This window comes from Amphiprion ocellaris, chromosome 12, assembly GCF_022539595.1.
Source record: "Amphiprion ocellaris isolate individual 3 ecotype Okinawa chromosome 12, ASM2253959v1, whole genome shotgun sequence".
NCBI classification, from domain to species: domain Eukaryota; kingdom Metazoa; phylum Chordata; class Actinopteri; family Pomacentridae; genus Amphiprion; species Amphiprion ocellaris.
The window spans coordinates 17741187-17756592 of NC_072777.1; the positions used below are offsets into that span (position 1 = coordinate 17741187).

General features: G+C 38.4%; 1 protein-coding gene across 2 annotated transcripts in view; it reads left to right on the plus strand.

Moving 5' to 3' along the window:
* The window catches only part of rngtt (RNA guanylyltransferase and 5'-phosphatase), a 130523-nt gene that overhangs the window by 98204 nt on the left and 16913 nt on the right, over positions 1-15406 (plus strand). For both annotated transcript variants that reach the window (XM_055015915.1, XM_055015914.1), the window contains 2 exons: positions 3381-3481; positions 9485-9551. In XM_055015915.1, the coding sequence (XP_054871890.1) occupies positions 3381-3481; positions 9485-9551 (168 nt within the window). The remainder of the gene's footprint in view (positions 1-3380; positions 3482-9484; positions 9552-15406) is intronic.

Consider the following 15406-nt stretch of genomic DNA (forward strand, 5'->3'; position numbering starts at 1 on the left):
TCTCAGAAACTTGTCTTCTGATTCTGTTGTGGCTTTTGGTCTTCCAGGCCTCTTCCTCTCAGAGTTTCCCCCAGTTTCTGAGTGTCTTTTGATGGTGAAGAAAGCTATACTCACTGACACCTTGACTTTCTTCGCAATTTCTCCATAGGGAAGACCTACATTTTTAAGTGTTTTTATGGTCTGTCTATCTTCTATCGTTAATTGCCTTTTCCTCACCATTTCTATAGCAACACACTACTGTCTGCAGTACAATGCTGTTCAAATAATGCTCTGGAGGGTATGGTGCCACGGTGTGTTCCAACACTACTTTTATGCAGACAGAGGGGGTTGTAAGGAACCAAGAAAAGTTGGGACACCTGTAGGATTTGGTAGCAGCAACTTTCAAGACTTGACCAACCTCCATTGATGTAGAATAGCTTTAAGGTGTTAACCCATTTATTGTTGCCTGAAAAAGGCCTTTTTGTTTAATTTTGAAATGTACATTATTTTTCAGTTTTGGGTAACCTTACCTTTTTTTTTTAACCTCGAGCAGTTCACCACTTACCTTTGTACCATTTCTGGGCTTGAACTCCTTGAATTTTAGTACAAAAATTAAAAAATTGGGGCGTTCTAAAAATTTTGACCGGTAGTGTACATGCAAACTGTGTTTTCATTATAGCTTTTTAATTTATAAAGTAATATGATCAACTGTTGTGGGAGCTTAATCATTAGTTGCATGTGTGTATTTCATTTCGCATGAGAGTCTCATTAGTAGTATAAGTCATTTTGTTATGGTTGTGTTGATGCCTGGGCAGCATAGTATAACGTGCAGCACTAAAGAATGTTTCTTTTCACTCCCACATTTTGAGGAGAAAAGATGTACTCAGTCAAGGTTCTTCAAAAGAGACATGTCCTCTTTTCTTGCTGTCTACCTAACTGCCGTGAATAGTCTTTTATTATGTGCGCTGGTTTCAAACCTCCCACACTGAGTGCTCCGAAGCTGACAATGCTGAAGGTCACCCAACACTCATGGTCCCTTCAATTCATACCAAAATGACACAGTCAGTTTGACCCTGACTCAATGAGTTTATAGCGTTTGAATTTTTCTAATTTTCTAGCAGCACAGGAATGTCATAAAGATGCCCACACAATATTTTTTAAGTTATACCAACAGTGACATAGCATGTCTTGTTCTAACGGTTATGTGGAAATGTTTGACATACAGGAACATCTGTTACTGTTACTACCCAAATTACTAAAAAACATTTCCTGACACACCTTTTGTAGTATCTATAAATGCACACAGTAGTAAAAGAAGCACTTCGATACTTTGACTAAATAAATAAAGCAGTATCAAGGAGTAAAAATACTCATTTACAAGTAAAAGGTTAAAGTCCTGCATTAAAAATAGTTAATGGGCTCAATCGCCTCTCTCCAAGTGGTATTTTATTGTTTATGCTGCATGTATTAAGTCATTGGAATATTGGTGCTGATGCAGAAATATGCAAACAGAATTTTATTGTAGCTCTACCCACTTTTTAATTAAAAAGAAAAACAAATGTCACTAATTTCAGCCGCTTGTACCTGGGATCTCATTCTTTGGGTCACTAACCAGAGCTAATGACCAGAGGTGAGGGATGGAATGTAGATAGACTGGTAAAGCAACAGCTTGGCCTTCCAAATCAGCTCCCTCTTTACCATGACTGCTTGGTACAATGACCATATTACTTCTGATGTTTCACCATGTTACCTGTCCATCTCATGGACGGTTTTCCCAGCACTCATGATTATGCTCCCAAGTTACACTACTTAAACTCCTTTGCTTGGGGTTGCAACTCCCCACCCCCCTTATCCAGAGAGAGCAATTTGCCAACTTCTGGTGGAGATCCATGGCCGATGACTTGTAGTTGCTGACTCCCATCACCGACTGCGCATTGAGATCCCAACCATGAATATCACAAACAGGTTTGAAGACAAGGATCATCTCTGGGAGAGTCTAACACCCACGGGAAATGTTCTTGACTTTGCCAAGCCTATATCTTGTCTGTACAGCTCCTGCACCAGCTCCAGTTCCTTCCCCACCAGTGAGGCGACTTTCCACAAGACTACAACTATCCCTCGCCTCTGTTTGCTGCTTTGTCAGCATAATACCTCACCCCATATCCAGCCCTGCTGGTGGTGGGCCCACTGGGCATACATCACTTAAACCATAAAAGCCGTAAAAGTTCCTGGAGAGGGATCAGAGAGACATGATTATTTGGAACAGAATTTGTTGGCCTTTAGACAAGCTCAGAGGACATGTACAACCTGCATCATTTCAAGTGTACAGAACCATTACGTTCTGCAGTGGATCTAACATCACATAGGATATGTGGGCTGCAGAATCACACTATATATAATTTTGAGGGATACTGGGCTTGACTCTGAATTGATTTTTGTTTTTTTTGGTTTTTTTTATAAATCTTTCGCAAAATGTGTGTCAAGCTGTATGATTTTTATGCTATTTGGAAAACCCAACAGCTTGCCAAAGTCAGGCACCAGGCTTTGTGTTTGTGGAGGAACAGGGTAGTAGCAAGTAGTGGTGGTTCTTTCTTAACATTTACATTTCTTTTCTAAAGTCTTGTCATAGGGGCATACGTGGGCGGAGCCAAGAACTCCTTATCTATTCATGTGCTGTGACAGTGCAGGTTCTCCTCAGAAATCCAATGTGTTTTCCACACACTTATTTGGAATAGACTTCTGTTACCAGGCAACCTGACAGTGACAGAATCTGGTCATCTGTTCCCGCCTCCACCCATCATGCCTTTACATTTCTCATGTTTCAGTGCATTTGATTCATGTCCTTCTAAATGTCAAGCATGCATTAATAATCAAAGTGATAGAGAAAAGCAAGTTGTCAAGTGTGTCATACGCTGCAGCAGTAAAAATTAGGGACGGAAAAATGTGATCATGTTGAATCATTGCACATAATTTATCATGTTTATATTTACTTATTCTTGTACTTCCACCGTGAATTTTTACTCTTAAATTATTTCAAATGTGGACTCCTGGCAAATTATGTAAGCAGTTCCCTTTTTTGTGAGGAACTTGTAATTCATGACATTCTGGAAACCCAGAAACTGATTTTTAACCTAAGATCAATAAATTAGATACCAGCAGTGCATCATAATGGAACTTAATTTGTATGAGGGTTCATTAGCTCATTAAGTGTTGCCTAAAAATGCAGCTCAGCTAACAAATTATTCATCCAGTAATTCTGGGTTGATGGATATGAATAACTACTCATGGAACCACAGTGTCACCTTTCTTCTATGAAAGCACTTTTGCTGTATTTTTGCCCTTACAAATCTTTCACCTTGTAATGTCTTTTTTTTCTTTGGGGGGATTGGGTGTCTCTGCAGAGATACAAGCCTGGGAGATGTGATGACATTCTTAAGTGGAAGCCCCCCAACCTCAACTCTGTGGACTTTCGCCTCAAGATCACCAAAGTCGGAGGAGAAGGGTAAGGCACTGTTGCCAGGGAAACGCTCTGCCTGATGAATTCAATTGCACATATCATTTTGTGACATGCTGATTTAGTCAGGTTGAGCCGCATGCACACACATGTATATTACACTGTGTGTGCCAGTGTTAAAAACATGCTATGAATCAAAAAACAACCTGAATTTTTTTCTTGCATTTCCATTTTGCCTTGGGGTTCATTTTTTTTTTCGCAGCAACTCTCCTACAGTGGCAACAGTTAATTTCTTTCCCCGTCATTTCCTTTTGTCTGCAATGCCAGATATTTCCTATTTGCTGTAGGCACACTGCCCATCTCTTGCTCTCTCATTTTATGCTTATTATCCCCTGCAACATAAATTATTCAGATCCACCGATGCTCATTCTAGCCCTCGTCCTGGTAAACATTACAACTCTGCAGAAAACCAGTTCTGGTCTAGAAAAAGGCAATCAGCTCCTTGTGAATAATGAGTGACTACAAATGCATTCAGGTTGAAATAGGAAGCTGCTGTAAAATTAGTTGTTGACTCCAAGTCGTTTTAAGAAAACCAATTTGCATTTGCTGTGAAAAAGTCTAGCAACAAGTGGTAAAATGGTTTAACATCTTCAGGACAAATTTGCAAAAATATTTTGCACATGAAGAGCATGATTTTCAGTGATTTTGGTTAGCCCCTGAATTTTCCTCTTGTTCTGTTATCAGGTTGACACGTGTGGTTTTGATTGTCTTGACAAATATTTGATGGATTGACATGCAATTCTATACAGACACATATAGGTTCCTTTCAGAATAAGATGTATTTATGTTAGTAATCTCTTAACTTTTTAGAAGGTCAGTTTCAAATCAACTGCATCACTACTTTAGTTTAGAACCAAATGCCTTCAAAACTCATGGTCAGCAGTCTCAGTCCTTCTTTGTGTTTTGTGCAACTTAGCAAACATTGCACCTGCTGAAACATCAGCATGTTTGCATTGTAACTTTGAGGATGTTAGCATGCTGACGATAGCAGTTTGCTACGTCAAAGCACCAATAGGCATGAGCACAGTCTCACAGAGCCACTAGCATGTCTGTAAACTAGAGTTGTTTTATTTACTTATTTATTTTTTTGTCAATGCAGTGGACGTCCTTTTGCTCTGTGTTCTTTTCCGCAGCCCAATCTATGAGTATTGCCTGAGTCGCTGTCAGCTTTCTGGTCATGCTGCCTTTTCCTCTGAGAGCCAGGTGACCTTAGTGACTGTCCCAGCTTTGTAGCCATGAGCCTGCCGCCATTCACAAACAACAGAATGAGAGGATGACAGCAGGACAGAGTCACCTATTCTACCCCAAAGCCATGCCAGCATCCCAGCTAGTCAGTTTCTTGCCTTCTCCCTGTGTGTGGGAAAACACAGACAGTTATTGTTGCCATTTGAGAATGTTCTCATATTTCACCAAAAGATGTATTTTACTGGCACAGCAGCACTCATCAGACCTCAGCCTCAGTGTAGGTTTTTAAATCTCTTTTTAGTTACTGTCTGAGAGGGTTAGAGAGAGGGATGGACAGACATGTAAGGAGGTAACAACTGTTTATTCATCAGCCCACACAATCCTTGAGCAGATCTTTGTGTACCACTGAGGCACACAGCCTTGCATGTTTTATTACCTATCTGAAAGGAAGTATTGAGGCAGACAGAGATTATTGTGCAGCAGGAAGAGCGAATAGGTGGGAAAGAACAAAATGGAAAGATGATGAAATTGCGGAGGCATTACCAGTGCCACACCCAAGCGTGGAATTGAACCATCTCAAGTATTGTTTTGATTGCTTGAATTATAGATAATTTGAGCCAGCATTCTGTAAGAAGATGGGATGAGTAATGCTTGCATCATTAGTCAGTAGGTCTATAGTTATTTTGAAGACTTAGACAGAGACAATGGTCCTGTCTGGCTGTTGTGGATTGGTTCTCTCGAGGCCAGTGCCCAAGCTTCTTGTTACTACCCTTCTACTCTGTTGACTCAAGTGATATGACATCATTCCATTCCATATTTTGTGTCAAGTATCTACAGTCCAAAATCCCAATCAAGTGTGCATTCTAAAATGCATCGGAGTGGAGTTCAGAACAGCGTAAAGTCTATGCGTTTGAGATTTTGTTATTTCATTCTGGCTCAGTTCTTGATAATTATTTTCCCTATGCTAACCAACCATCCACTGTGCCTCTAGAGTTAAAAAACAAATCAAACCGTCATGGATACAATTCATGGTGTCAGGGAGATTGTTTCTGGAGAGCGAATGTGGAGCCTGTCTTTTGACTCTAAACCCTTTTGAATGTATTTCTCTGTATGATCACAAAGATGTCTGGAGTTGGTGCCACAATGATTTGACCTGAACCAACTGGCAGATGATCACAGGGACATACACATTTTGCAGATTTTTATCTGTAGTTGCTTTACAGTTTAACAGGGTTGCTACAATTGTTTGACCTATGTTTTATTTTCTCCATCCATTTACAGAATATCACAGTGGCTACTCTTAGCATATTAAAGTAATCTAATGTGTTTATTTATTTTGTAGGTCTAAGTATATACCTCATCTATGTCTGTTTGTGTATGGGTCCTTACACAAATATGCAAACCTAGACAAGAAAACTCAGAGAGCACGGTGCTCTGCCAAGGCTGCTCAGTCGTTGTATGATTTCCGACAGATGAAATCTTTAAAATATTTGTGGTCCACAGTGGTGGATTCGTAATAGAATCACAACCATGTGATCATCAGCAGGCAGCTGACTTAGGGTTCACTTGTAGTTACATTGACGCCATGACGCTATCTCGCAATAATACAGAAATCTCTAACAAATCTGTGGATCCAGACTATAAGCCGCATCACTGCCAAAATCTATCATTTGGTCTTTATATCATTTCTGACCTTCCCTGAAAATTTCATTCAAATCCGTTAATCCGTTTTTGAGTGATGTTGCTAACAGACAGACAGACAAACCAATGCTGATCATCACATAACTCCACCGCATTCTTGGGCAGAGTAAATGTAAGATAAAGCTGCTATAGAACTAAGTGATCAAAAACATTAAGGACTACCTGTCTGACTCCTAATTTAAAGCTGTGTCAACTTCTTAGTTGTAGTCATGCCCCATTTTATAGCCAAGGATTTCCACATATTTCCCCATATTGAGCACCTATTGACTGAACTATAGACATGCAGGAGCTTACCCAGGCAGATGTAACATTGAGAACAAATATACTAGTGCTTCCAAAAAAGTAGAATATCATGAAAAAGTTAAATACTTTCCATCAGTTGTTTAAGAAAGTGAAAATGGACTATATTCTATTATTATTTATACGTTAATATATCTAAAACATTACAATATTTAACTTTGAGTTTAATATTAATATATTAATAATAATAAATATTAATATTAAACATTTCCAAATAGTATAAATGCAATGAAGAACGAGCAACATTATTCAAAGGTGCAATGGTCGTCCTTCTGAAATGACACCATGAACAGTATGTGATGTGCCATATTTTAACTGTGAAATAAAAGCTGAACAAGTGCTTCAGACTCGACATGGGAGTTATCACTGAAAATCAGTTTATATGACTGCTCAGACAGTGTGAACGACAGTGCATAATGTCTGCTTCGATGGACAATGTCCAAATAGGAGTCCTTGCTCGTTCTTCGGCATAATGCTGCATGATTAAACTTTGCTAAATAATATATAATAATAGAAGCCTGATGAATACTGGGAACACATTCTTTAGTCAAATGAAAACAATGTAGATTCCTTTGGCTCATATTAGACCGAGTGCACCACAGTGATTGCATAGTTCTAATCCAGCAGAAAATCTTTCAGGTATTTTAAAGAGAGACGTCAAGCCCCACAATCTCTCCAGCAAAGAGCAACTGACAAAAGCTGTCAGAATGACAGAACGTCTCTTCTGGAATTTTTTGCTACACTGGTATTCTCAAAGACGAGGAGGATTAAGTCTGGTATCAAGAAAAAAAAGGAGTTGGACACACCAAGTACTGACAAAATTAAAGAACTGAACTTGTGTTACATTGAGTCTCTACTGTGGGGCCATTATTTTTGACATAGTAAACCTTAACTTAGTGTTTAATTTGCATCAGAGCATATGCCCTGCTGTTGAACTCGGGAGCGGTGCAGTTACTGTAACGTGGTAACGTTTTAGTCATTTAATGTGTAAGGAATAATGATAGTTGCTTTCTACTAACAGTGAAAGCCTGGTAAAGCATCACAAAAGAAGAATGCAAAAGTTTGGTGATGTTAGTGGGTCACAGGCTTCATTCTGTTAGTACAACTACATAGTAAGTCTTATTCACTTAATCTATTTTAAGTGTATCTGTGACAATACTTTTGCTCACCTCAACATTTGCTGTTCCGTTACAAATAATGCTATCTTCTAAGTTGTGTATCAGATCCAGATGTTAATACCTGTAAATAAAAGCTGAAATATTGACCTCTTTTGTCATATTCATCTTTTCATGTCACACCCAAATGTTTTCAATCTACAGCAAAAAAAAAAAAAAAAACAAGCAATTGACCTCACTGTACCAATATTTTTGGAGGGGAAGTTTAGTTCTCTTACATTGACAGGTGTGTTATAATGAGGCAAGTCCAAATAGTGATAAAATTTTAAATATTTTTTTCATTTGTCCCTGTCTTGGCAATGTTTGATCTCATAACTTATTTTCTTCTTTTTCTTTCATGATGGGTTGCTTCTACGGATTCATAAATCATTTGAAGTATTGTGCAGCAGGCATGTAATACATTTAATTACATGCTGCACACAGACTACATTGACATTTAACAGCGTTGGGATTGTTTTTGCAAAAGCGCCTGCTTTGCTCTTTACCTTGAATATCTTTATTTTTATGTATTGTGAAGGTCTCTTGTTTTGGCAAAATATACCTGACACTACCTTAGAGGAAAGTTGATGTTGCAGTGTAATTTAAGACAAGCAGGGCTCATAGTTACACATCTTAGGCATACAGACTGTGAGTGGAAGATCGCCTTAGTGTCTTCTAACAGCCAGAGAACTACAAAAGAAGCTCTCTGACACATACACTCTAATCTGTTTGCTCATCCTTTCCATTGCCTTTAGAAAAATCTTACAGACATATTATGGTCTTAGCCACAATCAAAGCATATTTATTGTTATTGAGTCCTGCAGATTCATTGAAGTTGCCACAATGTGCAAGCTGGTGATGAAGTCAGTGCAAGAAATGTACTGTTTTAAGGTCTTGGTACTAGACAGTGTCCATCACTGCATGGCTATTTGGCTCCCTTAATGTCTACTGCTTTCTTCCTGCTTGTGGTAGCTATCATTACACAGGAGGGGGTAGGAGTGGACAGGAAGATGGTCTCCAATTTCAGCTCCAATTGAAATCTCTGAAGTAGCTGCATCAGACTCCGTCGCTGCTTTGTTGTTTAGCTGTCTGTTCACTTCAGCAGCCCCCCTTATTTCCATTCTAAAAATGGTTAACTAATATGAGTGCCAGTGCTTGTCTACTTAGTATGCAGCACACGTAGTGACAGAAAATGTGTCTGGAAATAACAACGGGTACATGGGAGTGTTTCTGGTAGGGGGGGGGCAGAGGACAGTGTGTGATTAAGACATCTGCTGGTGATCTCTGGGGCACATGTTCATTGGATTGAGAGACACAAAACTGTATAGAAAAACCCCAATAAAGTGTTGAGAAATCAGTCAGCTCTCACAGAGATTGTATAGTTTATTGTCCATGACATTGTGCTCAGTTTGTAGATATTTCACAGAATTACTATTACCTACACTGAGTGTTCTCTGCAAGTTTGGAAACATTACATTGTGCAGAGACAGAAGGGCTCAGAGAGGTGTAATCTCATGTCTCTGTCGTTCTGTTACTAGCTTGGAAAATGAAAATGGTGCAGAGATTTATTTGTACCGTTGTTACCACAGAGATACTCTCGTGTTGAGATCTTGTGCTGAGGGTGTTAACCGTGATCTTTTCGTCTTTGCAGGTTGCTACCACAGACTGTTGGCCTGCTCTATGTCGGCAACTATGACAGGCCCTTTGCAAAGATGAAGGTGAGAATAGAAATTTGTTGTTTTGTTGAATTCAACTTTGTGTCAGCAGTCCAAAGCCCTTGAATTTCAACATCACCTTTGCTCTGGCAAAGGCACGGATCAAAGTTCATACTTCCATTAAAGGAGTACTCTAACCATTCAACAGAATAGATTTTTCATCCTATTTTCCTGTTTGCATGAGTACATTTTATTGTATTTTAGAAAGTAACCTGTCTATTTTCCAATCAATTTTTATTTGCAACACCTCCTCTGTGTGTACATATAGTCACAGTACATTAGAATAATATAAATGTCATCTTTTCTGATAATTCCAGTCAGTTCTAGTTTCTAAAGTAAAACTTCAGTTTTGATTCTCACAAAATTTCAGTACACAACTGATTCTGAGTTGCCTTTTTGGTTAATCATATTCTGCTGTCTGTGAAAGTCAACACTTCTGCATGGATGTTTCACACTGTTGAATTCAAATGTGCATTTGAGCACTACATTTTGCCTTTCTGTGCTACTAAACATCTTGTGTTACAACAGTATTCATTTTTACAGTTGTATTCGTAATAGGTTAAACTGAATGATTGAATTAAATCTGCAGCTGTGGTGATGATTGATTCATCCGTTAATCATGTACTCTATGTCAACATCCATGTATTTTGTTTTGTGTTTGTTTGGTATGGTTTATACCATTTTAAATTGAATTTCTGTGGGATCTAACAGTTTGTTAGACTGAATCATGCATTTGAAGCTGACACCTCAGGCTCCAGATAATAGCAAGTCTAACATAAATCCAACATTTGATAGAATGACTGATTAATCTAGTAATATTTACCATACCTCTTTACTAAAGAGAAAAAGTATGCGCTTTAAGTGACAGAACAGGTAAGAAAGTTAGATTTTTCTGTGAGCACACTCTTATTACAAAGTAAGGAAGTATGACTGCTGTTGATGTCGTAGTATCTTAAAATGATGTATGCAGTTTGAATTGTGAGCTTTATATTTTAGTTTTTTGACTTTTTATATGTTTCAGAATTACCCAATGACTTTCAAAAGCAGAATTCTCTCTCAGCCTTTATTCTACCTCATGAAAGTTAACATTACGAAATGAAAACTGGTTATATTACAGAATGGAAACAATCTCTGAAACCCTAGTATGCTCTTGATGGGTATTGGTCCTCACAGCACTGTTGGGACAGAGAGACATTGTTAACTACACGTAACAATAAGATTGAGATCAACGGTTTCAGTGTGACATGTTGTCCATGAACACGCAGAGCTGTGCTGTATGAGACTACAATCATTAGTCCTTCAACTTACAGCAACACAGATTTAGTCAAGTGGACCCTACGATAACTCTCCATTAGAGTATAATGGGGATTCACTTGTCTGAGGCAGAGAGCTAATTGAAGAGCAACATGATTTTAAATTTGCTCTACAGTGCCACTGCTGCTACTTTTATATTGACTTCGATAAGGCCATTGCATTATATGGAAATTTCTCATTTCAACTGAGCATTTACTGAAAATGGTGTAAATATGAAAACCATGTCTGGATCTATTTATGTGTACTAGAATACAGATACAGCTGTAATCATGTGGGAGATTATAGAAAGAAAGATGCTTCAATAATGCAGTCAATCTTCTCAGAGTTACAACCCTTTGTTGCTTGTTTATTATGTCATTATGTTGCAGCAAAAATCCAGTCTACCACTGAACTATGCATTTTTAATAGATTCATTTGGGTATATTCATGTTAGGAAAACAACTTTTATAAACTTTAACATCGATAACATTGTAATTCCAAAATAACTGTTGAGTTGTGGGAGTACAGCAGCAGTGTTAAATTTAGATCCAACAGAGCGTCACACACGAAGGGTCAGTGATCAGACACGACACAACTGTTCAGGAGAAAATGATTATGAGTGGTAAATTTATTAGTCAGACTGATGCAAATATTCTTCTATCAGTCTTCATTAAGAGACTATCAAACATATTTCAGGTGAGCACTTTCATCTCCAAATGCTGTGGTAGCTCATCTGGCTAAAAGGCTGCCTTCTTTATAATCATCAAATCTTTTTTTTTTTTTTCCAAAAAATGTGAAATCTATTGACCTGTCTTGGCTAAACTGCTTAAGTTATGTGTAAGCTTACATGAGGCTGTAACTACAAATCGCCTCTTAAAAGTAGGGACAACATTCATACACCACGTGTAAACAATTTATCACACCATTCTATAAATTCTAGTTTCTAGCAGTTTGTTGTTGATAACTGTCAGATCTTGTTTTTTGCTGAAGTATATTTCATGAATGCAAAGTTTTTAAACATTTTTACAAAAGCTTCAAAATCGATCTGCAATTTTTTAAATTTTCTTGACAGGTATTGCGATTTCAATATATATTTTTTCAAGCCTAATTTCAATTCAATATTCACAATGTAATAGATTTTAAACATGTTGGAGCATTAGCACGAGACACACCAACAAAATGTGATTTTAATCGATTCATTGTTCAGCCCCAATCTTAACAAAGGCTGAACATCTTGAGTTTCATAGTTCGAGCCTTAGACTACCTTTACATTCAGATACTCTTTAGTATGCACATATTTGACTAATACTCAATTCACTCAGTTCACATTAGTGGTGTTCACTAATATGAACACCACTAATGGTGTTCATATTACAATTCTATTTTAGCAGTGTTTCATGTAGAGAGCACTGCAGTAATTTTTGTGAGTACAGTGTGGTCATAACTGACAGAACCAATGCTACAAACATAAAGCCCGAGCTATCATTAGTCCACTAACAGCAGTGTTTTCACTTGTGTTGTTTGATTTGACCTCTTCATTTGACTGTGTGCTTGTTCACAAACTGCGCTTGATTGGTACTCATGGGATGGTTTTGGTTGCAGCTGCTAGTGATCCATAGTTTTATTACATGAACAAATTCCAAGCCATCCTGACTAGAGGGGGTACACTACAAAGCAAGATTAATGGGTTAGCAAGGTACACTACCGTTCAAAAGTTTGGGGTCACCCAGACAATTTCATGTTTTCCATGAAAACTCACACTTTTAATCATTTACTAACATAATTGCACAAGGGTTTTCTAATCATCAATTAGCCTTTCAACACCATTAGCTAACACAATGTAGCATTAGAACACAGGAGTGATGGTTGCTGGAAATGGGCATCTGTACCCCTATGTAGATATTTCATCAAAAATCAAGCGTTTCAAGCTAGAATAGTCATTTACCACATTAACAATGTCGACTGTATTTCTGATTAATTTGTTATCTTCATTGAAAGAAGCTACTTTTCTTTCAGAAATAAGGACATTTCTAAGTGACCCCAAGCCTTTGAACGGTATTGTATGTTTAACCTAAATCCATAGTTTTAAATTTCATTATTTGCTCTTATGTAAACTGTTAGATTACTATGGTAACTGATGCTGCACAGGCAACCTGTTCTCAGGGGATGTAAATCACTGTAAGATGCATCACCCTTTTACCAATTCTTCTCCTGACCATATTCTCTCTCAGCAATACAGCTCGCCAGCTGACGGAATAAGTTATACCTGCAAACTTGTTGAGCTGTATATTAGTAATGCTACTGAACTTCCTTCATAGTTCACTCCACAGATCTAACCAGGAATTACAATTGATAACACCTGTGTGGTTGTGCAGGACATTTAAATGTGAATAGGATGGTTTAAACCTTGTGTTAATGCTCATTTCTACTCCAGTTTAAATCCATAGTTCCTGGTTTAAGAAGAGTTTTTAGTGCTGCGTGTCTGACTTCTAGAAAAGATAGAATTTGCTAGAGTTTGGTGGAAGCAATGGTTATTGAATCCTCATTTAGGTATAGTTTTACTGCTTCATGGAGTCGACTCCCTGTGCAGAACTATATGTGGCCTGAGCATGCAGCTCATTAATCATAAATAATTTGAATAGTGCATGACAGATGTAGTCACCAGAAGCAGAGATAAGAGCAGCTTTCTGTCAAAGACCGGTAGCTTTGATGAAGCTGAGCATTTGTCAGTGTGTACTTTACCTGCTGAGCACTGAAATGCCTTTGACTGCTATTTCCATCACTGAATTGCTCAATTTGTATTTCCCCAATTTCCATACGTGGCGCTAAGCAAGTCAATAAGTTTAATTGTGATAAATATTACTCTTTTTAATTATTTTAATTAATTATGAAGGTATCAGGAAGAAATTTTTCAGATTTTTGTTACCCACATATTTGTCTATCATGCAGTCATTCAAAACCATGAATGCTGTCAGAGTGGGGTTCAAAAAGACAAATACTGTCAGAGTAATTGAAAGTGCTGCCCACAGAAAACACAACACAGAAAGACCCACAGTCACGCTGCACAACAAAACAGACTAATCAGTCTAAAGTTTTGGCAGTTAAAACTCAACTCTGTGGGCTGTGCAGTGGCTGCCTTTGGGAGTGTTGTACCTGTTTATCTGCCAGACTTGACAATGTACTGTGCGCCTGCTCTACCCTCATTTCTCTAAGTTACACATTATTATCTTGTTTCTCTCTCCTTTATTTTTGACAAGGCATCCAGTCTGAGCATATCCAGTACTGATTGGTATTATACACTCACTGGCCACTTTATTAGGTACACCTTGCTAATAAAAGGTTGGACCCGATTTTGCTTTCAGAACTGCCTTAATTCTTCGTGGCATACTTTCAACAAGGTGTTGGAAACATTCCTTAGAGATTTTGGTCCATATTGACATCATGGCATTAAACAAAGGTGCTCTATTGGATTGAGGTCTGGTGACTGTGGAGGCCATTGGAGTACAGTGACTCATTGTCATGTTCAACAAACCAGTTTGAGATGATTTGAGCTTTGCGATGCATTATCCTGCTGGAAGTGGCTGTCAAAAGATGGGTGAACTGTGGTCATAAAGGGATGGACATGGTTAGCAACTATACTCAGGTAGGCTGTGGCGTTTAAATGATGCTCAAATTGGTACTAAGGGGCCCAAAGTGTGCCAAGAAAACATCTGTCACACCATTACACCACCAACAACCTGAACTGTTGATACAAGACAGGATGGATCCATGCTTTGATATTGTTTAAACCAAATTCTGACCATCTGAATGTCGTAGCTGAAGTAGAGACTCATCAGACCAGGCAACATTTTTCCAATCTACTGTTGTCCAATTTTGGTGAGCCTGTGTGAATTGTAGCACCAGTTTTCTGTTCTTAGCTGACAGGACTGGCACCCCGTGTGGTCTTCTGCTGCTGTAGCCCATCTTCTTCAGGGTTGGACGTGTTATGCGTTCAGAAATGGTATTCTACATTCTTTGGCTGTAACCAGCTGTTATTTGAGTTACTGTACTGTTGCCTTTCGATCATCTCCAACCAGTCTGCCCATTCTCTTCTGACCTCTCACATCAGCTAGACATTTTCATGTTCTCTTTTTCTGACCACTCTCTGTAAACCTTATAGATTGTTGTGTGTGAAAATCGCAGTAGTTCAGCAGTTTCTGAAATTCTCAGAACAGCCCGTCTGTCACCAACAACCATGCCACGTTCAAAGTCACTTAAATCCCCTTTCTTCTCCAGTCTGGTGCTCAGTTTGAACTTCAGCAAGTTGTCTTGACCACATCTACATGCCTAAATGCATTGAGTTGCAGCCATAAAGTGGCCAGTGAGTATACATTTTCATCTGAGACCAGAATCAGACATTATTTATTTTGTTCATGAAGAGTAATTAAATTGTTGGAGCTGTAACTGGCCCAAGTAATTGCACTGTAGATAATACAACACGTGTGGCAAATACAGTCGTGAACAGAAGTTTACATATGCTTGTAGAGACCATGTGCATCATGGACGTTTTGAGTTTCCAATGACTT